This window comes from Myotis lucifugus, unplaced genomic scaffold (genome assembly GCF_000147115.1).
Source record: "Myotis lucifugus unplaced genomic scaffold, Myoluc2.0 scaffold_15, whole genome shotgun sequence".
In the NCBI taxonomy this organism is placed as follows: domain Eukaryota; kingdom Metazoa; phylum Chordata; class Mammalia; order Chiroptera; family Vespertilionidae; genus Myotis; species Myotis lucifugus.
Genome location: NW_005871063.1, coordinates 11,340,064 through 11,367,258, shown reverse-complemented (window position 1 = coordinate 11,367,258; position 27,195 = coordinate 11,340,064). Strand labels below are relative to the sequence as shown.

Genomic DNA, 27,195 nt, shown 5'->3' with positions numbered 1-27,195 from the left:
TAATTGACTTAATCTTTTGCCAACCTTAAACCAGGCTAAAGTCTTCAATAAAGATTGCAAAAGTACCAATTAAAGGTAAAAGCAATGCAAAATAAAAAGTAATGGTCATAATGCAGGCATTGCTTCTCTTATTTTTTTCTCTTCAAAATAAACTATTAAATCTTGACTCTTCATATTACGTTTCAAACTATGTTTGATGTCAGTATAAAATCAAAGTGGTATAATAAATCCTTAGCAACTTAAGACTGTAGTAAAAGCATGATTAATTTTTGTTGGAGTTATATTTTAAAAGAACCAATGGATATCACAAAATTGCACATATAACTATGTCAAGATAAAAGAACACTATTTTAAATGGAAATTTTCTCTTTAATCATTGAAAAAAACCTATTCTCTTATGTATAAAAAAGCTCTAAAAGTAAAGTACAACTTTATATCAGGATATACAAAATATCTTGGTATCTTAGAAACTGCAAATGTTTATGAATATGGTATGAATTCTAGTCTAGAAGCTTAGATGGGCACAAAATATATATTGCATTTCTTTATATTTTTAAATCAATTTAATTTACAACCCTGGCCCTCATTTTCCTTTCTCTCCTTCCCTTGCCCCTCATCAAGGACATTGTAAAGTTTCTTGCATAGGTCCAAGGGACTGATCATCCTCTAGGCACTGATCATCAGCAATCATTCCTCACTGGTTACTCCTGAGCTATCCATTTCTGATCTACATGATCCCTTCAGGTCCAAAGGCTCTGGAACTACCTATCTTATCATAATATCTAATGAATGTGTGGTTATCACGCCTTTCTGAAGTCTGGCCACCTGTCTAAGAGACTATCAGGTAATAGGGCGTGGCTTCTGATCTTTCATGAAGCACACATACCCAACTTCATTCTTCCACTTCCAATTTTATTCCCTCCTTTACCCTGGATGAAGGAAAGGGGGAAAACAGGGAACTATAAACATAATTGCTCAAAACAAATATCCTGAAACATTTATAAAGGAGAGAATCTACTTTATAATCCATCAATAGAGAACTGCATGAATAATTTATGTAACACCCATATAACTCATTGAAATCAATGAGGTAAATTTGTACATTTTGATATAGAAAAATGTCCAAGATAGGTCATTAAGTATAAAGTGCAATTTGAGAAATCATATATATATATATATAATCCAGTCTGTATAAAATTTTAAAGAATATACGTGTGCATACACATATACCTAAATGTGCTTGTAAATGCAGACAATGTTGAAAAACATCCCCAAAGATTTTAACTGATTATGTCTAAAGAATGAAGTTGCAGGAGGGATGGGAAGGGTGGATTTTGTATTTCTATTTAAAAATTATTGATTTTTTTTACAACATATATATTTTATTTTCATAATTTTACAACCTTAGTTTTTATAAAAAAAGCAGATATCTGATGATGTGACAATAATTCCATAATTTTTGTATTTGTTCAATACATTTTAAATAAACTTAAGAACTATTAAGTAATCATGTTAATTTTCTTGTTAGTACCATGAGAGCATTAAGAATACTTGTTCAGAAAAATTTGAAAATTTAAAGCAGTATTCTTTTTCATGCTTCAGAAATTAAGTAAATATTCTATCCTGAAAATCTGAATATATTCTTTCTTCTATTATTTTATACTTCATTTTATTATATATTAAATTATTTTACTGATTCTAAATGCATTTTGCTTTATATGAGGGCTGGAAATATAAATCATACAATTTTATTGAAATTAAACTAAATGTATTTTTATTATTTTAAATCATAGTACATGATACAGAACAATCTCTTAAAAATGCTTATCTCAACATTTCGTTTTGAAATGTCATCTCCCACATGTTCAGAAAAGCTCCCTTTGCCCCATTGTCATTTTCCTTGTTTCTCACTGTTTGATTAATTAAGTCTGTATATTACAGAAAGTCTTCAAAGTGCAGCACTTTGAATTATGAAAAGAACAGTCATAGGAATAAGAGGCATAAAAAGCAGCAAGTCAAATTGTGAGCATGAAAATCTACTATAGCAGCATGACATATAAGTAAGAGAGTAGCAAGAAATGAGGGTACCTTGCTCATGAAGGTATTCATTCTAGAAGTAAAAGGAACTGACATTTCATAATGAGATGTTAGATAAGCATTTTAAAGAGATCATTTTGTATCTAATTGCAGAGAGAGACCTTTAGGGTGATAAGAATGGAAGGCAAGATATCAGTTAAGAATGTTATGACAGCAGTTCAGACAAATAATGATGAAAACTTGAACTAAGCTAGTGACTATATGGATAATAAAAGAAGAGATGTTGAGAGATATTGCTTATTTATGTTCCACATAAAATACAGGGCATACATCTTACAAGACTGTACAAATATATCTATACCATCATGCATACTACTTGGGAATTACTTAGAGTAGGGAGTTATATTTTTAAAAATCTAGGGGCACAGTTAGATGACAGAGTATATATACATGAAAGTCTTAGTGTCATTTGACAAAACGTTTCTAAAACAAGTGATATCATTATCTATCTATCTATCTATCTATCTATCTATCTATCTATCTATCTATCATCTATCATCTTTCTATCTATGCCTAAGTGACTGACTGGTAGCTATGATGCACTGACCACCAGGGGACAGATGCTCAGTTCTCGGGTGACACACCCGGAACCAGAGGCACCCAGAACCAGAGAGGAGGGAGCCCAATTTCAGGGTGCATCACCGGAGAACCACCCTCTTGGAATCTGGGATGTCGGAGAGCCAGTTTTGGTCCATCCCTACAGGCCAGGCCGAAGGACCCCACTGCTGCACGAATGCATGCACTGGGCCTCTAGTAATGTCATAAGAAAGCATGCTAGTGAAATTGCTGCCAGTTGGACAAATTTTTGAGTTCTGATTCCAGCTGTCTCTTAGACATGTTCTCTTAGATGCCCACCAGCACCTCATTCTAACACAGTCTAAACTCATTACTGAACTCTAAACTCTGCCAATCCTGGTGTCCTGACACCTCAGTCTCCCCAGTCACCCAGCTTTAGAACTTTATTTTCACCTTTGCCTTCATCTCCAGTCACCTGCCAAGCTACCCCTACAGTATGTCTAATCTGTGTCCTAGACTAGTCTCTCTCCTTGAAGTTCAGGATCTTACTATTTTTCTTTAAAAATATTTTTATTTATTTCAGAGAAGAAGGGAGAGGAAGAGAGATAGAAACATCAATGATGAGAGAGAAACACTGATAGGCTTTCTCATGCACATCCCACACTGGGGATTAAGCCCACAACTCAGGCATGTGCCCTGACCGGGAATTGAACCGTGATCTCCAGGTTCATAGGTCAACACTTAACCACTGAGCCATGCGGGCTGGGCAGGATCTTACTATCTTTTGCCTGAGCTCTTGCAATATGCTCCCCCTCCCTATGTTCCAGTACAACCACACCTAAATCATCTCATACATTGCAGCTAGATGCAGTGTCCTGAAACATAGTGTGGATCATGTTCTTCCCCTGTTTAAAATCAGTCAGGGCTAGTGGAAATTTTATTTAATAAAATCACTTTGGAAAACTCTTTGGTATTATCTACTAAAGTTAAACATATACACATCCTATAACCTGTTAATTTCACAACTAGGTATATATCCAACAAAAATGTATGTCATATACATCAGGAGACAAGAATGTTTATAGCAGCATTATTCATAATAGCCAAAAGCCGAAATCAATCTAATCTAGACTGGATAAAAAGTTGTGAGTGTCCATGAAATGCAATAGTATACAGCAACAAAAAAAGTCATTTTTATATCAAATTCTAAAACAGGCAAAACAACTGGTGTCAGAAATCAGAATACTAGTTTATTTTAGGGAGGAAGAAGGAAATGATTTCTAGAAAGGACAGGAAGGAAACTTTTGGGTACTGGAAATTTTCTATTTCTTTACCGGGGTATCAGTTACACAGTGTTTTCATTTTGGGAAAATAAAAATAAACACACACACATACACATATAGAACCTTCAATGGCTTTCCAAACTCTACCAAATTATGTCCAAATTTCTAAACCTACAAAGCAAGCTTGTAATCAATGATCTGCTCCAATCTATCCATCTGATCAATGTAGTCAAATTTGATTCCCATGTTCCCTATCACATCTCCTTTTCTCCAGCTATATGGTTGCTATAGGACCCCTTATATGCTGGTTTCATTCTGCATATAACTTAGACACAAATCAGTTCACTAAAAATATCAGAAGTGTAATTAGAAATTTCACCAACAACTTTATTTTCCACATAAGACTGTGGCATTGTTGGGCCAAAGCCTCTGCTAAATTATTTATCTTCTCCAGTTTTCTGACATACCAAGAAGTTGCAAACTGTTAAGTCTCTATTGGAGATTTAAGCTCATAACCAACTTAGGCTTGGTGATGAAACCCACTGGTACTAGAGTAAGAGACTCCAGGAAATTATGAAGCAAGACTGGGTGTTGCCAGTGCTAGGAGCCTCACTTGGTTATGGGATGCTCCTGAGGATGGCAACAACCAAAACCACAGGGATCAAAAGTATTTTGCCTAAATCTGGGTCAACACTGATATCAGATATGGCTGCCTAAATTTCCAGGGAGTGATGATGACACTGTAGGCATTGTTGTTGCCATTTCTGTGGAACAAAGCATTAATCAGTCTCTGGGGGACACCGAGAGCATCCTGTCCCTAGGGAGGAATACATACAGGAAAAGGAAATTGGTTTGGGTTTTGGCCAATTGGGCTGAGCTTTAGGGCTCTCATTTGATTGTGCAAACTAGAAGAATCTGGAGCAGAGACCCAGTTAAATAGATTAGGCAACTGTCGTGGAGACTATGGGACAGGCCACAGGAGGGCACATGTGTGTTCTAGAACAGTGCATCTCCAAGGTTAGCAAGTATAAGGGTGATGTGGAGAGCTTATTAAAACTCAGGCTCCTGGGTTCCACCAGGGGACTCTGACTCCGGTCTGATGTCAGGACCAGAATGTGCTGCCTTAACAAGCTCCCAAGTGAAACATGGTTTAGAACAACTATCAGGCTTGTGGAACAAAACTAATTCCAGCTCCCACCCACCAGTGGAGACAGGATATGTAATATGCTGCCAGCCTTGGTCCAATTTCGTTTAGGAACTTGTGTGGGCTGAATACACAGAGTGAGGACATCAATTCCTACTGCACACAGTAGCAAATGTCAGTGAAAAGGACAACTTGCTACTCGTCCTTGTTGGTGCAATCAGAGGAAAGCCCCTTCCCTGCTGTCCTAACCTACTCCTGAGAGCTTGCATGTAAGGTTTTCCTTAATAGCAGTTTGCTGGCATTTTTAGGAAGTTTACTGGAGAATTTGCCTAAACCAGTAATTTATAACCCAGGATGATTTCGCACACAGGGACATCACCGGGTGAGGGAGCTGCTATTGACATCTAGTGGGTAGAGTCCAGGGATGCTGCTAAACATTCTACATCAGACAAGACAGCTCCCCGAAAAAGGATTATCCAGACAAAATTCCAATGGTGCTAAAATGAAGCTCTATCTAGAAATATATCAACTGGGTTTGGAATTTCCACTTGGGTTTTACTAGTATATCAGGTTACACAGGGCATTATACGCAGGATTAGCCAAATTACTGTTATCTGTTAAGGCAGCTTATAATAAAAAGAACATTGATTCTACAAATAAAGCTAAAAAGCATTTAAACAAAATAAAAATAAAAAACAACTAATAAAGGTGGCGAGGGAGAAAGAAAATCGTGAAGGGAGGTCAGGTTAGAGGGAGTTCTGTTAGTGGAATTCTAAAGGGAAGAGGGCAGGCCCATGTCTCAGTCAGCTTGTCAGTTCCTGGACTACAGCTCTGACAAATACTGGGCTTACCACATGTTGAATGAAAACAATAAAATGTATTAAAGATGTTAGTCCGTCCTCTTTTTAAGAATTTTGATGCATGAAGATTCTACAGTGTTATGCATGAAGATTATTAGTATTTTTCTTTTGGTCTAATATAATGATGATTAATTACTTTTCTAGTTATGAGTTCTATCTTACTAACTGGATCGTTCTGAAAATAGTTTAAATCCATAGAGAACCAGATATAGCTCAACATCGCAGTCAATAAATATGTTTTGTTTATATTTACCCTATTCTGATTCTTTTTCTATCAAATATAAAAAACAATTGGTCAGGAAATTTTTTTTAAATAAAATGACACCTACACAGTATCTCATATTTAATCAGGCTGAACAATCTCTTTTCTCTCAACATTTTGCTGTCCACCTTAAATAGGGTAATTGTATTTGAGATTTCTTGAATCTTTCCAAATTCATTTTTAAATTCAAAGACTCTAATGAGAAACAGTACTCTTAGACTCACATTCAATGATTATATTTTCCATATATCTTCTGGGCCAGGTTTTGGGCTAGACACTTTAATGTTCTTTATTCTTCTAGTTTGGTTATGTTTTACAGATGAAGAAACTGACTGAGAGAGTTTCAGGAAATATATCCAACTTCATACAGATTGTAAATGGTAGAAATAATATTCAAATTCAGATGTTCTGATTCCATTGCCAAGAGTCACATGGTAACCAATACTAATTAGAATATTTAAATAACTTTCCAGCTTGTGCATATCAGACCACTAGTAATAGTAATATGATATTTGATAGTAATAATGGCAACACATTGATGACTCTCGGCTCAGGACTGGGAAATAGATTTCAAGTCTTGTCCAAAGAATGAAAGGTGCACAGCCATTATATTTAATAGTCCCACATCTGATGCTTTCAAAGCCCTAGCACAGCCCTAACCGGTTTGGCTCAGTGGATAGAGCATTGGCCTGCGGACTGAAAGGTCCCAGGTTTGATTCCGGGCAAGGGCATGTACCTTGGTTGCAGGCACATCCCCAGTGGGGGGTGTGCAGGAGGCAGCTGATAGATGTTTCTCTCTCATCGATGTTTCTAACTCTCTATCCCTCTCCCTTCCTCTCTATGAAAAAATCAATAAAATATATATTTTTTTAAAAAAGCCCTAGCACAAAATTGATGGCATAATTACTATATATTCACTTTTAAGCAAATAATATTATATTAATTATATATGGCTGTATAACAAATTATTCCCAAACTTAGTTAAAACAACATTTATTAATTCTAGTTCTTGGTGCCTCTGGCTTAAAGTTGCAGTTGGTGTGGAAGCCAGGACTGCAGCCCCATTTGAAGGTTTGACTGTGGAGAGATTGGCTTTCACTCATGTGCTTATTGATAAATTCAGATCCGGATGGGTTGTTTGGCTGAGGGCCTCAACTCCTTGTTGGTGAGAGATACTAGTTCTTTGCTATGTGGGCCTCCGCACAGGAAAACTTACATCATATTGGTTGGCTTTATCAAAGCAAGTTCGCTAGAGCAGGCAAACCAGACTGAAGTCACGGTCTTTTGGTAACCTAATCATAGAAGTCACATCTCATCACTTTACTATATTATATTCATTAGAAGTTAGTTGCTAGGTCCAACCTACACTCAAGGGGAGGAATAGCTTCCAGGGTGTGAATCCCATGAGAAGAGGATTATTAGGGGCCATCTTAACAATTGCCCACTACAAATGTTAACCAGTCTTTTTATATATAAAATAACATATTTTTTCTATATTTCTTTAATTAATTTACTCACTTATTCAACAATATTCATAAAAATAGTCCTATCAAAGCTAGTCACTATGGTACATATGGATGGGGTACTGAACCTAGACCTGTGGAGGTAGAGGGCAAAGGAAGTTTTCTCAGTCCTAGTGTCATAAAAAAATGGGACTTAACGGAGAAAAAAAGGGAATGAGAAAAGGTGAGAGAAAGATGTTCCAAGAAGAAGGAGAAGAACAAGGAGAAGAACGTGGAAAAGAACATAGCTTGCTTAGAGGAATACATCCTTAATCAATTATATTATTCATCTATATCCATAATCTTATCAGAATATTACAGTTTGTGATTATTCTTAATGAAGTAGTTTTAAACTGATCAGGATAACTGTTAACTATCAAATTTATAATTATGTCTAATTTATCATAGTAGTTTTCTAATTTGGTTCTGCCAGATATATTGGGCCTAAGAACTCAGCATTGTTCCTGTCCACATGCACCAATCACATTGTCTTCATTCCTAATTTGTCATCTGCTGCCCTAAGGCAATATCCTAAGGCTGAGCCTGCAGACTAATAAGTGCAGGGAAAATTGAACAATTATGAGTTACTTTGGTCAATCTGATTACCCCAACCTAATAATTAACTTGAAATTAAAATATCTCCTCCTGGCACACACAAAAAAATAGTTATGGGAAAGAGATTAGATTATTACTTCCTTTAGGCATTGGATCTACTGCTCAATGGTTAATATTAACACACTTCATGGAATTTACGTCAAGTTCTCTTAAAAGGATGCCTGACATATATTCTCCACTTGTACTTAATAAACTGATGTATTATTTTCCAGGAATGATATTAGTCTATATACAACCTTCAGATAGGGATCTGATTGTTATTAGGCAGTATGTATACATTGAGTTGTTTTTTTAAACATATTTTATCGATTTTTTATAGAGAGGTTTTTTATAGAGAGGAAGGGAGAGGAATAGAGAGTTAGAAACATCGATGAGAGAGAAACATCGATCAGCTGCCTCCTTCACACTCCCTACTGGGTATGTGCCCGCAAGCAAGGTACATGCCCTTGGCCGGAATCGAACCTGGGACCCTTAAGTCCGCAGGCCAATGCTCCATCCACTGAGCCAAACCGGTTAGGGCTATATTGAGTTTTTTATTCTAGTTTTTAAATTGCTTACTATGTGCAATTTTGAACATACCCATGAGTAAACAGAATAGAATATCCATCATCCAGCCCATAACCAATCTTGCCCCATTCCTACCTTTAACCATCTACTCCCATGTTATTTTGAAGTGTATTACAGACATCATATCATTTCATCTAGCAATATTTTAGTATATAACTCTAAATGAGTTATTGTTTTTCAACAAAACCACAATCCCATTTTATTCCTAAATAAAAGAACAATAATTCCTTAGTATTATTAGTCTCTTCTTCTTAACTCTACTTTCTTTTTATAGCGAGATAGGTAGATGGATAGATAATTAGTAGTTCTACTAATATCAACTTCAGGTGATATTCACCCACGGGGACAATTGTGAATATCTGAAGACATTTTTGGTTACTGCTACTGGCATCTAGTGGGTAGAAGCCAGGTATGCTGCAAAACACACAGTGCCCCATAACAAAGAATTATCTATCCCAATATCCCAAAATGTCAACAGTGTTACTGTGGAAAAATGCAGATAGATAGATAGATAGATAGATAGATAGATAGATAGATTTGAATAGAAGTTAAAATGGGCAAAAGTTTATAAAGAAGAGCAATACAAAATATCCATGCTTTTTGTGTGGCTACTAACAATGTCAATAACAATGTCATTGTTAGAACCCACACAAAGGGCAAAATAGATTTATGATTGAAAAGATCACTCAGAATATGTAATTATTCCAATCTAAGTGTCCCATAAATCTGATGAAATTTAAGTATAGAGAAGAGTGGCCTAGTATTAATTAATAGAACACTGTTCCAGATGTGATAAAGAAGTTCATAAAAGTAAATGTTTCTTACATGGGCAGCAGAATCAAGGGAATACTTAGTAAATACGGGTAGAAGACTACAAAACATTATTTTGAATTTGCTAAACAATAACCTGTCAGAAATGGGCTTTCTTTAATGTAAAATTGTGCTATGAATGTTAATGCTCGTGACATATTTTTAAGATAAAAATGGATATTAATTACTTTAATGCAGACAGAGATATGCTCATTATTCTTTGCACAGACCCCTGGCAATAATTTACCTAGCTGCGCCACAGTTCATGCAGATCAAAGCTGCATTATTTAAGTGTGTCCAGGGGGCAGATTCTAGCCCTGTGCCTCACACTTTAAAGAAAAAATATATATTGGTTTGCTTCTAGAGAAACAAAATATAACTAGGTGCTTCAGGCCAGTTCTACAATATTTAAACTCGCTTTAATTCCTCTTATTATCTCGGGCAAACCCGCTCCCTATTCCAAATAATCTAAACTCTTAGGGGAGTACAGAACAACTGTGGAAATGTAAATTTTTTCAAATGAACAGCAGTGTGTTTTCATTGAAATTAAACCCGAATGGGAACTAGATTCAGGAAAGGAAATGGCAGGGAGAGAGGAAAAGAGTCTGTAGTTGCTATAGAATGTGCCTGGCTGCTGCAGCTGACAGACAACTGATGAAGTCCAACTCTGAAATTTCAGGCAATTTGTATACCAAGCTCCTCCTTTTCTGTAGTCTCCTCTTCCATTGGTAAAATTCTTTTGCAGGGTCATGTAGGGATCCCACCCCCTCTCTGTGTTTTCACTCTGAAGCTCTACACAACTTTACACCTGAATGAACGCCAAACCTCAGGGATATATAAAGGGAACCTTGAGGAGGAATTTCACAGTTACAGTGCAGAAGCAGAGGGAAAGGAATTAACTAGCTCTCCAGCCAAGCAAATCCTCTACTCACCATGCTTCCTCCTGCCATTCATTTCTATCTCATTTCCCTTGCTTGCATCCTAATGAAAAGCTGTTTGGCTTTTAAAAATGATGCCACAGAAATTCTTTATTCACATGTGGTTAAACCTGTTCCAGCACACCCCAGCAGCAACAGCACGCTGAATCAAGCCAGAAATGGAGGCAGGCATTTCAGTAACACTGGACTGGATCGGAACAGTAAGTATGTTTTACTTCTATGGATTTTGTCTTTTCTTTTTTGGTAGCATTTAGCTCACAGTCCTGTGAATTTGTTTCACTGCTTTCTAACTGGAACCATATATATTTTGCTAAATAATCTGGGAGTAATCTACTGCATGTGTAGATTGGCATTGTTTCTATAAAGTTAGCATAACTAAAACAGTGATTTGATAATGCAGGCACAGACTTACTAGTAAGTTTTATCAAACATCCAAAGAGAAAATATTTCCAGGAGTTAAACTGTTGCTTCTTTAAATCATGCACAGTAAGAATTTTTAAAAAGTGTTGTTCTAGATAGTTTAAATTGAGGTTGTTTTCTGTTTATTTCAGGACATGTGCAATTCTGGTAAAGTGCATAAAGGTAACTAACCAAATATGTATAAGAAATCACAAGGGAAAAAAGATGCTTTCTGGGGGGAATAATTGCTCACCATGAATTTCTAAAACATGTCTAGGGAAATAGTTGAAAGTTTTGATGATAATCAATGCAAATAAGGGCTAAAACTAAACAGGTTGGAGAATCATATGTTTCTGAGATAATTTCTTATTAACCAGGTCAAAATTCAGGTTATTGTATATTTCTGTGAAACAGGGAGCATTTTTGCCCTTTTCTGCGTGCTTAATTGACACACTGACCACTAGTTAGAGGGATTTAAATTTCTTTTCCTCACTTCTATCCGTCAGAAGAGTTCACATGCTAATAATCAGGTTTTAAGAGAGACCCAGAGAAATAGTGCACAGGAAATTTTACAACATTTTTTTGCTCCTCCTCCTCAACTCCATTCAACTGTGAAAAGTAGTTTTGACCTTTGAAAGGTCAAAGCACATATGACTGCAAAGGGCTAAAAAAACCAAGGTGTTTTAACTTTCATGGAGATGGTTGCTTTTGCGTACACAGGAAATATCTGATAATTATTAGATTACTGAGCAATGTGGTGGGTATTCATGGTTAATGAACTGTCACTGCAAAAATGCTGAATCTCTATGTACACAGGAACAAAAAGCCAGACGAGTCAGAATCATCTCCGGCTGATTCCAGGTGCATTCCTGAGGTAGCTGCCGGAAGGTGAGCTGGAATCAGAGGCAGACAGGACAGCACACTGGCCAGCTATTGCACCCTTTGATTTTAATCCCACACTCTATAGCTATATGTATGTATGTATGCATACGTACGTTTTCTACAACTATCACATCCCTTTAGGTTATATTTCTCGCCTCAGAAATACTGGGACACAGAGGTGAAGTGAAACTCCTAGTTCAAGACTTACTTCAAATTAGCTTTCATTAGTCTATGCAAGGCCACTTCAATGTCCTTGATAATTTTTAATGTTTTAAATGTCAGCAGTTATACTTTTAAACTTTTTTTTCTGGTTAACAAGCCTTGCTTTTTTCCCCCCAGCTTATTACAGGCAATTTTCCTCAAGTTTAGATAACAAAGCAATGGAAAGGAAACCTCAAATATTTGAAGATTAATTTTTGCTTTAATTACATAAAGCATGTAACAAGAAGCAGCCAATTAAAGAACATTCTTATTAAATTCAAATAACTAAACAAAAAGTTTGCCATGACCAATATTCACTAAATGAGCACCGTGGTTCCTTTTGCAGTTGTAAATCAGACATGTTAGGCATTTTTCTGCCATAAAATTCATGGAAATGTAGCCAAGTTGTTATGGCAACCATACGTTCCTGATTTAGAAGGTTTTATATTCTTTAAATTTTGAGTTGTAGTGACATGTTGCATTTCAAGCATTTTAATATTTGCATTTTTAAAAGATGGCTTGGGAATTTATGTTTAAAATGTAGTCATTAAGTGTGATATGCAAAATGTCAGACTGTACACATGTATTTATGATTCTTTGCAGCTAAGTTTTATAACTGAAACAAAATATTACAGAGGTCATCTGCATTGTACACAGTATTTAAATACTTTCCACATTTACTCAATAGATTTCTTAAAAAATAGTTAAATAAAAGCAATTGTAAACATTAACAAATATGATCTGTGAGCAAAATGAACATTAAAATATACTCTTTTTTACACTTAAATGTAAGAGCTGCTTAAACCATACTGGGGAGTGAGACTAAGAAAATGGGATTTTCAAATACTCCCTCGAGTAAGCAATTAGCTAATGTTATATATGAACAAAAATATGGCCTCGTTTACTTTATTCCAAAAAAAATTATAGCTATGTAAACGGATCATTTTCATGAAAGTGTCTCTACCACCATCCAGGCAGATTTTTGCATTGTGGAAATAAAATGGGTATTTTCTTTCTATTGGGCCATTTGCTATCACTTGCATAACATCTTTGTCACTGCAGATTACGTTTAAGAAATGTCCATCTGCTGATACCTCTGTACACTCTCTCCTCTGTTTCCCGCAGCTCGGGTTCAAGTGGGTTGCCGGGAACTGCGTTCCACCAAATACATCTCTGATGGCCAGTGCACCAGCCTCAGCCCTCTGAAGGAGCTGGTGTGCGCTGGGGAGTGCCTGCCCCTGCCACTGCTCCCCAACTGGATCGGAGGAGGCTATGGAACCAAGTACTGGAGCAGGAGGAGCTCCCAGGAGTGGAGGTGTGTCAACGACAAAACGCGCACCCAGAGGATCCAGCTGCAGTGCCAAGATGGCAGCACGCGCACCTACAAAATCACCGTGGTCACCGCCTGCAAGTGTAAGAGGTACACTCGGCAGCACAACGAGTCCAGCCATAACTTCGAGAGCATGTCGCCTGCCGAGCCGGCCCAGCACCACAGAGAGCGGAAGAGAGCCAGCAGGCCCAGCAAGCACAGCATGAGTTAGAACTCAGACTCTAAAACTGGACTGACTGGTAACCATCTGCTTTACAGATTTGATTGCTTGGAAGACTCAAGTCTGCCATTGCTATTTTCTTACTTGAAAAGATATGCTTTCTGCTTTGATCAAACCCAGCAAGCTGTCCTAAGTATCGGGACCTTCTTTGGGAGTAGCTTTTCCTTTACAGGTTTTTCAAGATGTACACACATCCATGAGTGCAATTTGTATTTAAATTCCATGCATCCCGTAGTTTTAATTTCCCATGATTCTTGAAAGACCGGTGATACTATATATATATACTATATATCGAATAATCACTTTTTAAAAGGAAAGGGCTTCTTAGTTACCCTGCACTGCCCAACCCATCCCCCTACCCAGCAAACCCCTCCCAAACTGAAAAGTTAAAAAAATGGTTGCCTTGAGTATTTACAATAATACTTCAGAAGGGTGCTTTTTCTTTTTCTTGGCAATCTTCATGGAACAGTTTAGCAGCCATGAGTGATCTTCCTTTGACAGAGTGAAAGACCTTGTGACATTTCACTTCAAAAATAAGCCCTGAAGCTTTTTACAGTCTCATAGTATGAAATTATACCCTGCATGCTGACCCTCGCTTGGAATGGAATGCCAGAAATGCATGGCAGCAGCTAATAAGTAAAGTTGATTAACTATTTATTTGTCAATGTTATTATTTAATGAGCTTTTACATGTGATTTTTTTCAAAATGTAATTTTTTTATGTTATGAAGCTTTTTCATGTACCTAAATATTTTCCTGTATGATTTGTGGTTGATCTAGAAAGATGAGAATACATGTTGTAGATATGTAAAATAAATATTTTAGCCTTCTTATTACATATATGTTGCATCATGAACTTTATCAATAGTATGGATCTTTTCAAATCAATAAGATGCTTTGTAAAGCTAAAATATGAAATACTTTGTTTAATCTGTGCAATCAGAAGGCAATTTGACCTTCAATTCCATCAGTTTCTTTTAACAAAAATAAATACTGCTAAAAGTTATTGTCTTTGTCTATAACATGTATAAAAATGTACCTGTTTACAAAAATTACAGAATAAATGTGCCAGAGTAATTGATAATGTTAGATAAGGCACATTCAAATTTTGACAGAAAGTTCTATAGTGAGAAAGAAGAAAGGGAAAGGGAGACCATCATTTTAAAAAATATATTTTTACTGATTTTTAGAGAGAGAAGAAGGGAAAGGGAGAGAGAAAGAGAAACATCAATGTGAAAGTGGAACATTGACTGGCTGCCTCCTGCACGCCCTCTATTGGGGGTCAAGCCCTCAACCCAGGTATGCGCCAGGAATCAAACCAGCAACCTGTTGCTGCATGGGATGATGCCCAACCAACTGAGCTACACCACCAGAGCGGGAGACCATCTTTTCAGTAAATGGAATGATTGAAAAAGTTGGGTGGCAATCCAGCAATGAGTTGTAATAAGAATATCATATTCCCCCAGAGATGACAAGTTTGCTGCCCATTATAATCACCTGGGGGAGATATTATGAGACCCAATGCCCAGGTTGCCATCCAAAATGCATCATAATATCTGGGGTAGAACTCAGATATTGGCAGTTTTTTTTAAGTTTTCCAGGTGATTCCACTGTGCAGCTATGTTTGAGAAATAAATTGTGCAGAAATCACTATCATATGTTGTGGAACTTTGAATACTATTGCATGGCCTGCAAACCAAAAAATAAAAATATATATAAACAACAAAGGAAACAAAAACTAATTTTTCAAGTTTGACATGTTGCTACTTAAGCAACATAATCACAGTCTTGAAACATATTTTATAGGTAAATGACATGTGTCAACTCAATCAAATGATCAGGCCCATCATTCCAAATAAAGAAAACCAAAGAGGCTTGGTTATGTATTGGTAAGAACTTCTGGGTTTTCCAATTTTGAATGCTAAGCATGAAGGAGTCCTTAGTACATTTTTGTAGTAGGTTGTTGTTTTGGTAAATAAATGAGTCTAAAAGTCACATGTATTATTTCCTATATCATTCTGTCTCTTGCCTATGAGAGGTGGGAGAGTCTCAACATATGTAAAGACAAGGAAACATCTCTAGATGTTCTAATAATGCTAACTATTTGTATCATCAAATAAAATAATGATTCATAGTCCACTAAGTCCACTACTGATTTATCTTCCAATCTTAATAACTAAGATATTAAACTATTTCATATTATATCATCATATTAATACGTGGGATATTCATGATAATTATATCATAGGTCGAATATACCAAAACTGTATTGTTTCATATGTTTATGTTACTTGTTCATCATTGCTCAATACAGGCATAACACAGAAAAATAAAGACACTTTAACCATTTATTCCTTCTCAATAAGATATCACCTTCTATAGAAGGCCTTAGAGGTGATCTCAAAATTAGTGTGTCCTAAGATATGAGGCATAGAAAGGACTTGTCCTGACAATGATTTTTCACAATCAAGAAGACTATGGCATTGCCTTTTACTGATAAACATTAAAACAAAGGTTTTAGTGATAATGAAATGCTAAAATCACTAATTTTATTACTCAAGGTATGTGTTAGTAAATGAATGTACTAGAAAAATGAGAAGGAATAAAGGAAGCTTATAAATAAGACCTTTTTAGTCTCTGCTAAGTCAAGAATTAGATCTATTGCTCATGGTCATATTCAACGTACTAATCTACTTTAGGCCATGTTGCATTGGTGATGCATTTGTTGCATGGTATTTAACATCAAATGACAGGAAAAGGTCAGCAATGAGTAAGAAAGGCTGAGGATAAAATCAGGCTCTCAGTGAAGTAAACACTAAAAGTCAACAGAAAGAGTAGCTTTGTAGTTATTATTTAAAAGTGCTAAAGTGCGCTTGCCTCTGATTTGTTGATTATATTTCCATGTTTGTTTGTTTTTCAGTTAACTCACATGTTCCAATTGGTTGCACCCTGCATAATTGTATTCTCACCTTAGTAATTATCATTTCAAAATGGTGAATTGTGATAATTTTAGCAGAGTGACCTCTGATTCACATTCATAATATTTATCTATAAAAGATTTGTGAATCAAATTTATTTTGGCCACTATGGATAAAGGACTTTTTCAAGTGGCTGAATAGATAGTAGATGGTTAGTTAGATTGGTAGAGCTACATAGATGGACAGATGAATATTGATATGTATAATTATATTAGAAATATAGTTAGATATATATACCAATAATAAGAATTAAAGAAAAATTAATAGCATATATACAAATATATAACATATATAGTGTGCTATATATAAACTAAACATAGACATGAAGCCTATATAAATATCTATTTTCAAAAAAATATTTTAATTATAAATCACTTATATTTATTCATTTATGCTAGTTATAAATACCCACTAATTGGCAATTGTCATGTTTATTTTACTGTATATTTTTGAAAAGCAATGAAAATTAGGTTTTTTTTAGGTAAGATTCAGTCTCTTTAATTAAGAATGAATCTTAATCCATTCTGGCCCTGTATGAAATTAGTAAGGTATTATCAGGAGATCTAGCTGTTTCATTTACCTTATGCTACTAGAACTATTTCTTTTTATTATGTAACATGATCTATCTATTTAGCATGATATTTACTTTAATAGACACTCAGTAGCCTGGTTATATTAGGTAATTATGAGTAGGAAGAAAAATATTTTGCTGAAGCAAAACCAGGTAACTTCCAAATTGCTGACTAAAATGAAAGCCTTTGAAAGTTTAAATTTAGTATGTTGCAATATCCTTTTTTTGCAATCACCATGAAATCTAAGTATCAAAATCCAGTTCATTATATTTGGGACTAAAACATCATTTGGATTAGATTTAACTCTTGAACATGTTTTTAGCACTAAAGTGGCAATTCACTGCATAATCTAAATTTAGCAATTATGTGCTTCTTGTAGTCATATCATTCTGATAAAAATGAAATGCATGTTAAGTCTTTGATAGAATCCTTACAGAAAGAGTTCAAGGCGAAATGACTTAAGATCTTCAGTGTTGGAGTGCACTCTCTTATTAGAATGTTTCCTTCCCTCCAGGGCAGATAGAGATGACTCCCATTTTGGTTTCATGAGAAACCATTAAATATAGCTCTATGTCAAATTGAAATGAGTCTAGATTTGTGAACTAAGTAGACATTTGCCACTAGAAATTTTTGTTACAGCTACAAAGAGAGACCCACAATAATAGATATACCCCAAATCATTCTCTTTGTATTATTTTCAATGTTATTGATTTTTCCATCATTCCTGACTCCTGAGCTAACATGGCACTTGGTGCTGTAGCCTGCATATTTTGCAAACTGTCTGGAAGAGCTACAGGGTAACAGCTATTGCAGAAATCCCAGTGGGAAGATGTTTCAATTTCCAGGTTCAAGAATTGATTAAAATGAATTAATACAACGCTGACTGCATAATTATTTCCAGTGCAAATTAGACTGAGTGATAGTTTATCATCTGCAGTAGCAGATCAGCTGGAGGATTTATTTTCTGTTACAAATAAAGACTGAAACAGTCTGTGAGATTTATAAGGGAACTTACATATTTTCCTTTGAATATTAGTAACTGCAAACCAAAGGTTACCTTGTATTATTGCTTTCATTTTTTAGCATAGGATTAGGTGCTTGAATCTGAGAGAGAATTACATTGACATAGTCAGTGACACAGCCATACTCAGCCAAAGTTCATTATTATTAAAGCTGAATAAGAGTTTCATGGCCTAAACATAACTTATTATTAAAATATAAGCATCACTTTTTTCAGTAGCAATAAATTCCTTTTTTGAAATTTGTCATTAAATTCACACAAATTTAAAACTCTTTTACATTATAATATTGGCAAATTTTCACAAAATCATCATGAGTCCTTTTATTCATTGAAGTGTTAACCTAAATTAGGTATTCAAAAACAGCCTAGAACACAACCCAGCAGCACAGTCAGAAACAGCACTTTTTAAACAATCCTTTACAATCTTTAATCAGTATTATACTTTATGTTAATCAGTTGAAATTTTTTACTAAATAAAGCTTTCTGTGTATTTGTTTGCTCTCTTACTTTATATACTAGTATGTGGCTGATAAAATATTTTGTGTGTGTGTGTGTGTGTGTGTGTGTGTGTGTTTTACTTCCTTAAGCTTAGAGAGTTTAAGCAACAATAACAAAAACAACTAAAAACTTTCTTGCCTCAAATTTCCTTATTGCCAACCAAAGACAAAAATTGCCACGTGCATTTAATAATTTAATAAAGGGTTGCCATTTTGCCTGTTTGTTGACACTATCTTTCCCAAGAGTTGGTTCACTTTGAATACTAATTGATAAACATATTACATTTAATTTGTGCTTAGTTTGACATTTTAAAAAGTAATAATAGACTTTTCAATTTGACTCATCTGCAAATTTTAAGGTAACAATTTTATACAAATGACTTCAAGACATGTGATCTTGGAAACAAGACTTGAGATATGGTTTAGATTCTGCTGCTACTAATTAGTTGGGTGAACTTACACTTGTGTCTTAAACTTCCTAAGGCTCAATGACTTTACCCATAAAGTAAGGGAGCTGAACTGGATAATGTCTAAAGTGTCTTCCAGATTAATTACTCATGTTCTGTTATCCCAAACAATATGGCCATATTTTTAGTCACACCGACATTCACACAGGCAGATTTGACTAGTGCTACTGTCCACTTCTAATGTTTCTAGGTCACTCAGTTGTGAAATTTCAGAATAAGCTGATCAGACATATGATGGAATAGACAGATTCCATCATACAAATGCCTGGTTAAGGCAGACCATGTAAGATGACATTAGAAATCCAGCTCTAGGAGGGCTGAGACAGTAGCTGTTTGGGAGCATTTCCTGTATTTTATCCAAACTTGAACAAACACCAGGAAGATGTTAGGGACCAAGGAAAATGTATTAGAATTTTTCTCCATAGAAAACACCACTGCTATTCTATTACCTACTCATTTCTGCAGAAAATAATAAGAAAAATCACCTGTGACCTATACTAGGAATTGTGTTTTATTATAAAGTAATGGTGTAATGATTTTGTTGAAAGTTTTCATTTTTAAAATCAAATATTTCATCAAAAATCAAAAATCAAATCATACATACTGTCATATAAGTGGGGTAGTGATTTTTCTAGTCAAAATATTTTATGATATTTGACATTTATTATTAATTTACTCATTTGTTTAGTAATATTGAAAATCTGGTCTGTTTTTGTTAGGTTCTAAGAACACATTGGGGAACAAATGGGAATCCAATTAAGAAAATAAATGCTCTACTGCTAAATGTAAAAGCAATTACACATAATCTCGCTTTTGAACAAGACTCTAGAACAGTGATTCTCACCTTCTGGCCCTTTAAATACCGTTCCTCATGTTGTGACCCAACCATAAAATTATTTTCGTTGCTACTTCATAACTGTAATGTTGCTACTGTTATGAATCATAATGTAAATATCTGATATGCAGGATGGTCTTAGGCGACCCCTGTGAAAGGGTCGTTCGACTGCCAAAGGGGTCGCGACCCACAGGTTGAGAACCGCTGCTCTAGAACATCATTGCTATGATCCATGAACTAAATTGTACTATGTGGACATAAAACAGAGAAAATATATTTCAGAAGGCAATGCTATTATTGACATAAAAATTGAAGGCAGACTATTACAAACAAAAAAACATATTGGAAACTGGACAGATGCATGCAAAAATATGAAACTGCACCACTTTCTTACAAAATGTAAAAAAATAAATTCACACTTTTCTGAATGACTCTTACAAAAAACAAACAATAAGTGTTGGTAAAGATGTGAAGAAAAGGAAACCCTTGAGCGCCTGGTGGGATTGTAAATTGGGGTAGGCACCATGGCTTAAAGACTTCAATGTAAAACCTGAAACCATGAAACTCCTGGAAGAAAATGTACGCAGTAAGCTCTTAACATTAATCTCAGCAATACTTTTTTGGATATGTTTCACCAGACAAAAGCAACAAAAGCAAAAATAAATGGGTCTATATCAAACTAAAAAGCTTTTGCACAGCAAAGGAAACAATCCAAAAAAGAAAAAGGCAACCTACTGAATGGGAGGAACTCACAAATGATATATCCAATAAAGGGTTGATACATAAAATATAAAAGAAACTCATACAACGCAAAAAAATAATAATAATAAGAGATAATCCAGTCAAGAAATGGGCTGAGAACCTTCCTCCCAAGAATACACACAGGTGCCCAACAGACATATGAACCGATGCCAACATCACTAATCATCAGAGAAATGCAAATCAAAACCACAATGTGATATCACCTCACACCTGTCTGAATGGCTAATATAAAAAAGTCAACAATAAGTATTGGTAAGGATGTGAAGAAAAGAAAACCTTCGAGCACCCAATGGGATTGTAAATTGGGGTAGCCACCATGGAAAACAGTATGGAGTTTCCTCAAAAAACTAAAAAATAAAATTATCAATATAATCCAGCAATTCCACTTCTGGGTATTTATCTGAAGAAATCTAAAGCACTAGTTTGAAAAGATATATAGACTCCTATGTCCATTGCAGCATTATTTATAATAACCAAGATATGGAAGCAGTCTAGGTATCCATCAATAGGTGAATGGGTAAAGAAGTTCTGTTATTAATACACAATGGAATACTACTTAGCAATACAAAAAAATGAAATCTTGGAATTGCAATAACATGGATGGACCTAGAGGTTTTATGCTAAGTAAAATAAATCAGACACAGAAAGACAAATCCTATATAATACAAGCCTAATATGCTAAGTGTCCATTCAACCAATCAAAGCGTAATATGCTAATGATATGCTAAGGCCGCTCAACTGCTTGCTATGATGTGCACTGACCACCAGGGGGCAGATGCTCCAACCAGTAGGTTAGCTTGCTGCTGGGTTCCGGTCGATCGGGACTGAGCAAGGATGGGCCGGACATGCCCTGGATCCCTCCCGTGGTACCTCCCCAGCTGGCCAACCTCCTGCGTCCCTCCCCAGCCCCATTAGTGCACCGGTGGGGTCCCTTGGCCTGGCCTGAGCCCTCTCTGAGTGCACAAATTTTGTACACCGGGCCTCTAGTATCATATAATTTCACTTATATGTGGAATCTAAAAAAACACATAAATTAACAAACAAAACAAAACAGACTCATAGATAAAAGAATAAAATGATAGCAAGGAGAGTGGGGTAGAGGAATGGGTGAAAAAGATAGAGAAGAATAGGAGGTATACACTTCCAGTTGCAAAATAAATAAGCCATGGGGATATAGCACAGGGAATATAGTCAATATCATCATAACTTTGTAATATGAAAGAAAGTTACTAAACTTAACATGGTTATCACATCATAAGGTATACAAATATTGAATCTCTATGCTGTACACCTAAAGCTAATATAATCATGCATGTTAACTTACTTTAGTTAAGAAAATTTTTTTTAATAAAAATATACTGGAAAAATGACCTTAATGATTGTTAGGCCTGCCAAAATGAACTAAAGATTTTATTGTTAAGCAGATATAATTTTAGCATTAAATTCTTCAAAAGAACCTACCTTCTTGTATAAAGCTGTTAGAAATTTTAAATAGATTTTTCAGTTTAATTATTTAAATATTCTTGTATTTATAAGTTGCTTTTTGCAGTTCATTTTCTTCTAAATATTGATTTTTAACAAAATATTCCTGTTTCCTGATACTTTCCATATATTAGGTGAAAACATTTTATTGCTAATGACAGCATGAGTAAAGGAAATAGCTGCAGACAGCTTCAGCAAACAAGTTATATAGAGATTTGTTCATATAAATATTGCTTGTACCCAACATTTATGTTGATATTTTAAAATAATGATACACTTCTGAAAAATGCCATTGTTATTCATTTGACCTGGAAAGGGGCACATGAGTGGTGATCTGCCTGGCTGTGTATGGTAATGTTCCAGCAATGCAGCCTCCAGAAATATGGAGAATTTTATGGATTACACCAGATGGCTGCAGTGATATCATGCAACCCACGCTGATATTGCATAACTTAAGTTAGTTCTCTGTCATTACTGTATGTTTGAGGCTAATAATTTTTTAAAAGACGTAAATTGCCTTTGTGTAAGTGTATGTTATATCCCCACTTAACCCATACAATAGTGGAAGAATCCAAGAGAATGCCAACAACAGATGTTGAAACTGGAACAAGGCTATGTTTTGATCAGTGTGTTCTTTTGGAATTAAGACATTTACAATTGAGTAATATCACTAAACTGAAACAGGTATGGTTCCTGGACATTCCAGGTTAAAGATTTTCTATTGTGTTTTACTATCTCTTTTATTACCAGTAGGAAGATAAGCATGTTCAATGGGAAGATGGCCACAGCACCAGGGCAGCTGTATGTTGAGCTGAAATGAAGAGCTGGAAAAGGCTGATGACAAGGAGAAAAGGCTTGTAAGGACACGCTGTCAACACCACAGCACAGCTCTGGAATGAGTTCTGAACAGCCACAGTCTCTTGGGACCGCTGCCCAGAATAGGAACCTTCAAACGCTGTATAGTTTCCAGGCTATGAGAAGCCTACTGCCCTGCTTTCTGGGTGAAAACAACAAACAAACAAACAAAAGAATTCCTCTCCAGCTCTTTTTGTAACTACCCATACCTAATATTCCACCATTAGAAAATCATTATTTAACATTTTTAATTTCTCTCACAAACAAACATCTCTGGAAGAAAAAAACACATTGAAATAAAGTCTGCAACCTTATGACCTATGAAGACTAATAGGTTGGGAGTAAAGCAAGGGAAAATGGTGGAGACTATGGGAAAAGCCCCTTATAAAAGAGGGCAGCTTCAGATCTACTCACACATTTAGCAGCAAAATCCCACCAAAAATCTAAATATTTTATATGAATTTCCCTAATTTGTAATACCAGCAGTAGATTTAGAAACTCCTGTACTAGACTAAATATACAAAGTAAAAAAATAAGTAAGTAAAAGAAAGAAAGTAAGTCCATTTACTGGGTTAGATTAAGTTGTTTTATGGGTCATATGGGGTACGTGAAGAATCTCTCAATCAGGAGTTAGGAGACCTGAATTCTAATCTCAAGTCTGCTACTTCTAAACAGCCTTTGGGAATGCAGCTAAATTGTAAACTTCCTGAGATCTGAGTCAACATCTTGGTTGGTATTAGTTAGCATCCCAAAAGGAAACAGACAACACACTCAGACTAAGTTAAGCAGGATTATTTACTGGTGGCCTAATTATAAAAGTCTGGGTGGGGTTTAGGGAAAGCACAAGTCATCCGCATACTGGAGCCCAGGGCCAGCACCACCAGTACTGCCACAACGGAAGACCCTAAGAAAATAGGGAAGGATTCAATTATCTGAGCCTGCAAGGTGGGGGCACACTGAGGGGAACAGTGGCTATAGTCAGTCTGAGGAGTCTAGAGGAACCAGCAGAGCCAGAGAGCCAGGGGAATAATAACCTGGTCACTCTCCTCTCTCCTTCGCCTTCTGATTGATGTCGTGCCAGGGATCCCCACTGGCTAACTCTATTGGAGGCCATTGGATTGGACACTGGTGAGTGAAATTTGTATTGGTCAGCCTGGGGCAAAAGGCAGGGTGAAGAGTAGAGGCTGGATAAGGAGAGCCAAATATAAGCTGCCTGGCACACTCTCCCTTCGCATACTTTCTTTACAACATTTGGAACAGTGTATTGCATTGAGTAGGTGTTAGGGTCGCTGAAGGAGGAATGCAGGAGGCCAAAATGGGGTGAAGAATTATGAATTTATTAGGTCATCTGGATACCCAGATGGGCTGAGCCCCAAAATGGCGCCAGCCCCCAGAGGGAAGTCAGAGGTTTTTAAAGGACTCTAGACAGGCTTTTTCTGGGCAGAGAATACTCTGAGCAGGTCCGGATTCTGGGAAACTCCTGAGGACAGAGATAATGGTCTTATCAAGTGGAATGTGGTCCAAGCAAGTGGAATGTCCATTGTGAAACGGCCTAAAGGTCAGTTCCCAGAGGAGGGGGTATTGATTCAATTCTTTGATCAGATCTAACAGTAGGCACTGAATCATTATAGAATCTCTCTCTTTTTTTAGTTTCTAAAATGTATATATTTAATATATTCTCCAAGGTCGGTTTCCACATTAATCTTCAATTTCATCATTTTACACTTGAGATAAGAATCTGAAAGGACATTTGGGAGAAATTCTGAGAGCTTTGAATGGCCTGCCTTAAGGTTAGAAATCATGTACCTCAAGAAACAAATCAGCCTATTAAAGCCAAAAAGACATAACAACTAAGAATATTTTTTTTCAGCATTATCTCATGTAGCACATAACAAAAAAACAAGAGCATACTTACTGTAGATTCCTATAGACTCAGAAATTTTCACTTATTTATATCCTATAGATAGAGTGAAAGATAGGGTTTGGGTGTTTGTTTTTGCTATTATTATTGTTACATGTTTTAATAACAACCATGTCATTAGAACATGCATTCATAGGTGATTTAACTATAAATCAGTTTCTATTTGGGAGTTTGTTTCATGAAAACCATCCAACCTTTGAACCAGCAACTTGGAAGAAGACACAATCTATTCCATAAATCCATTTCACCAAATATGATAATGATCAGTAAAAGATGTTATCTATACAAATACTATATACTGTGTTCAATTTATTTCTCAACTTTAGAAAAGAAAGCATTTGGATCTGGGAGTGTTTAAGCTTGGCTGCCATTGTATTTAATGGTGAGTATGAAACTTCAGAACTAAAACCCTAAGGTTCAAGGTCTATGGATTAAAAGGAGGTTAGCTACATAACTCCTACTTGATTTCAAGCCATGTGACACTTACCATGACTGTTGTGCCCTCCAGCAGTCATCAGACTAACCATTGAACTACACACAGCTGTAGGAGGGCCTCGTCATGGCTCCATACGCAGCTGGTGTCTTCACTTGGGACAGGGATGGCATATCACAGTTTCACAGAGTGGGACGGATCCAGGGAATGATGGCAGCAGGATGCCAAGACACTTTAAATACACATCAAAGTCCATTTTGAAACTTGGCTTAGGTGTGGAATGATGGGAAAGGAAGCACTTGGCTTTCAGAATTTCAAAGACTCACTTTAAGGGGAAAGCACTACATAGATAAAAGAGGATGAGAAAGAATGAACAGCTGTACCAGGCTCTGGTTAGTGGTTACTCTGCTGAGCACAGACTTTAGTTGTGCAAAGGTAAGAAGCACTGCCAATTTTACAGTTCCTTCTCTACCTACATCTGAATACACAGAAGTAACATCTGTAACTGGCTAGTTCCTTTCCTCTTATTCTACTCTTTTACACTTGAAAGATCGTACATTGGGCTTAATCCAGTACTTGGTCCAAACAAAGATTCAAGAGTATTGGCATCCTAGGAACAGGAATACAAAGAAAAGATTAAATGGGGAATCCATTCAGATTTCATTTGTATTTTAGTTGGCATTGTTAGGTAGTATTGCAGGTACTGGAGCTGGAATAACCTGGATTTGAATCCTGGCCTTGACCTGAATAGTTGTCTACCTTGAGCAATAAATGCTGAAATTTCTCCATCTGTAAAATGGGGTAATTATATTTATCTTTAGAAGAGTTCCCAAATGTAAGGGCTCATAGTGTTAGTTGTTACTGTTATTATTATTGTTATTATATTTCTTATGTTGAGAACAGATAGTTGAGTGAAGAATATAGACTTGGTTAGGGACTTCATCTTCTCCAAGCCTTGGTCCAGAAACTAAATTAGGAGTAGGACAGAAAGAAGCAGAGTAAAGAAGGAAGAGTACCAAGGTAAGAGAATGCAAGATGGAAAACAGAAGCTTCTTTGGAAGATGCAGTGGACTTAAATAAAAATAAAAAGCTTTGATATTATGGTAGTTTTCCAGGAAGGATCTCTCTCTCTCTCTCTCTCTCTCTCTCTCTCTCTCTCTCTCCTGTGCCAATGCCTTTATCCATTTCCTTTTTTTGAATTACCCAAAGTTTGCTTTTCTTAGCTGTGTTGTCATTTCCCATTTATTTTATGTATTTTCATGACAAAAAAATGGATGTAAGAAACATTTTCACACATACATTCTCCTTTTTGTCCCTATACTTAACATTGACTACTATTGTTATTTGCTTATTTTACCCATATGTCACATCAGGGCTCACCCTCTCTCATTCATTTCTTCAAAAATGGAACAGAGCAGTTTTTTATTTCATTCTTGTTTTTCCATAATTCTAGTACAATATGTTATTCATATCCTAAATGTTCAGAATATTATTTTATTGTTCTCTCTTCTTATAATTTGTGTTAACTCCTGGCTTATAACTCTAAAGTCATTTTCTAAATTTTTTAAACATGTTCTCCACAGAAAAAAGCTTTGAGCACCTTTCTTAAATGCACATTTATTTATTTACTTATAAATTATATATAACTATCCTATATAATAAAAGGCTAATATGCAAATTGACCAAATAGCGGAATGACCAGTTGCTATGATGCGCAATGACCACCAGGGGTCAGACACTCAATGCA

The 27,195-nt window shown here is 35.9% G+C and overlaps 2 protein-coding genes across 2 annotated transcripts in view; one reads left to right on the top strand and one right to left on the bottom strand.

Moving 5' to 3' along the window:
* Positions 1–27,195, bottom strand: part of LRRC72 (leucine rich repeat containing 72) — a 108,283-nt gene that overhangs the window by 61,774 nt on the left and 19,314 nt on the right. The window lies entirely within an intron of this gene.
* SOSTDC1 (sclerostin domain containing 1) lies at positions 10,410–14,631 on the top strand. Its single transcript, XM_006085041.2, has 2 exons — positions 10,410–10,794; positions 13,202–14,631. The coding sequence occupies exons 1-2, from the start codon at positions 10,590–10,592 to the stop codon at positions 13,615–13,617; spliced, it is 621 nt and encodes a 206-aa protein (XP_006085103.1). The 5' UTR covers positions 10,410–10,589; the 3' UTR covers positions 13,618–14,631.

Excerpts from the sequence above, each read along its gene's own strand:
- SOSTDC1 (XM_006085041.2), top strand. The coding sequence starts at position 10,590 with ATGCTTCCTCCTGCCATTCATTTCTATCTCATTTCCCTTGCTTGCATC. Across the intron at positions 10,795-13,201 it reads CACTGGACTGGATCGGAACA|CTCGGGTTCAAGTGGGTTGC; the intron begins GTAAGTATGTTT and ends TGTTTCCCGCAG.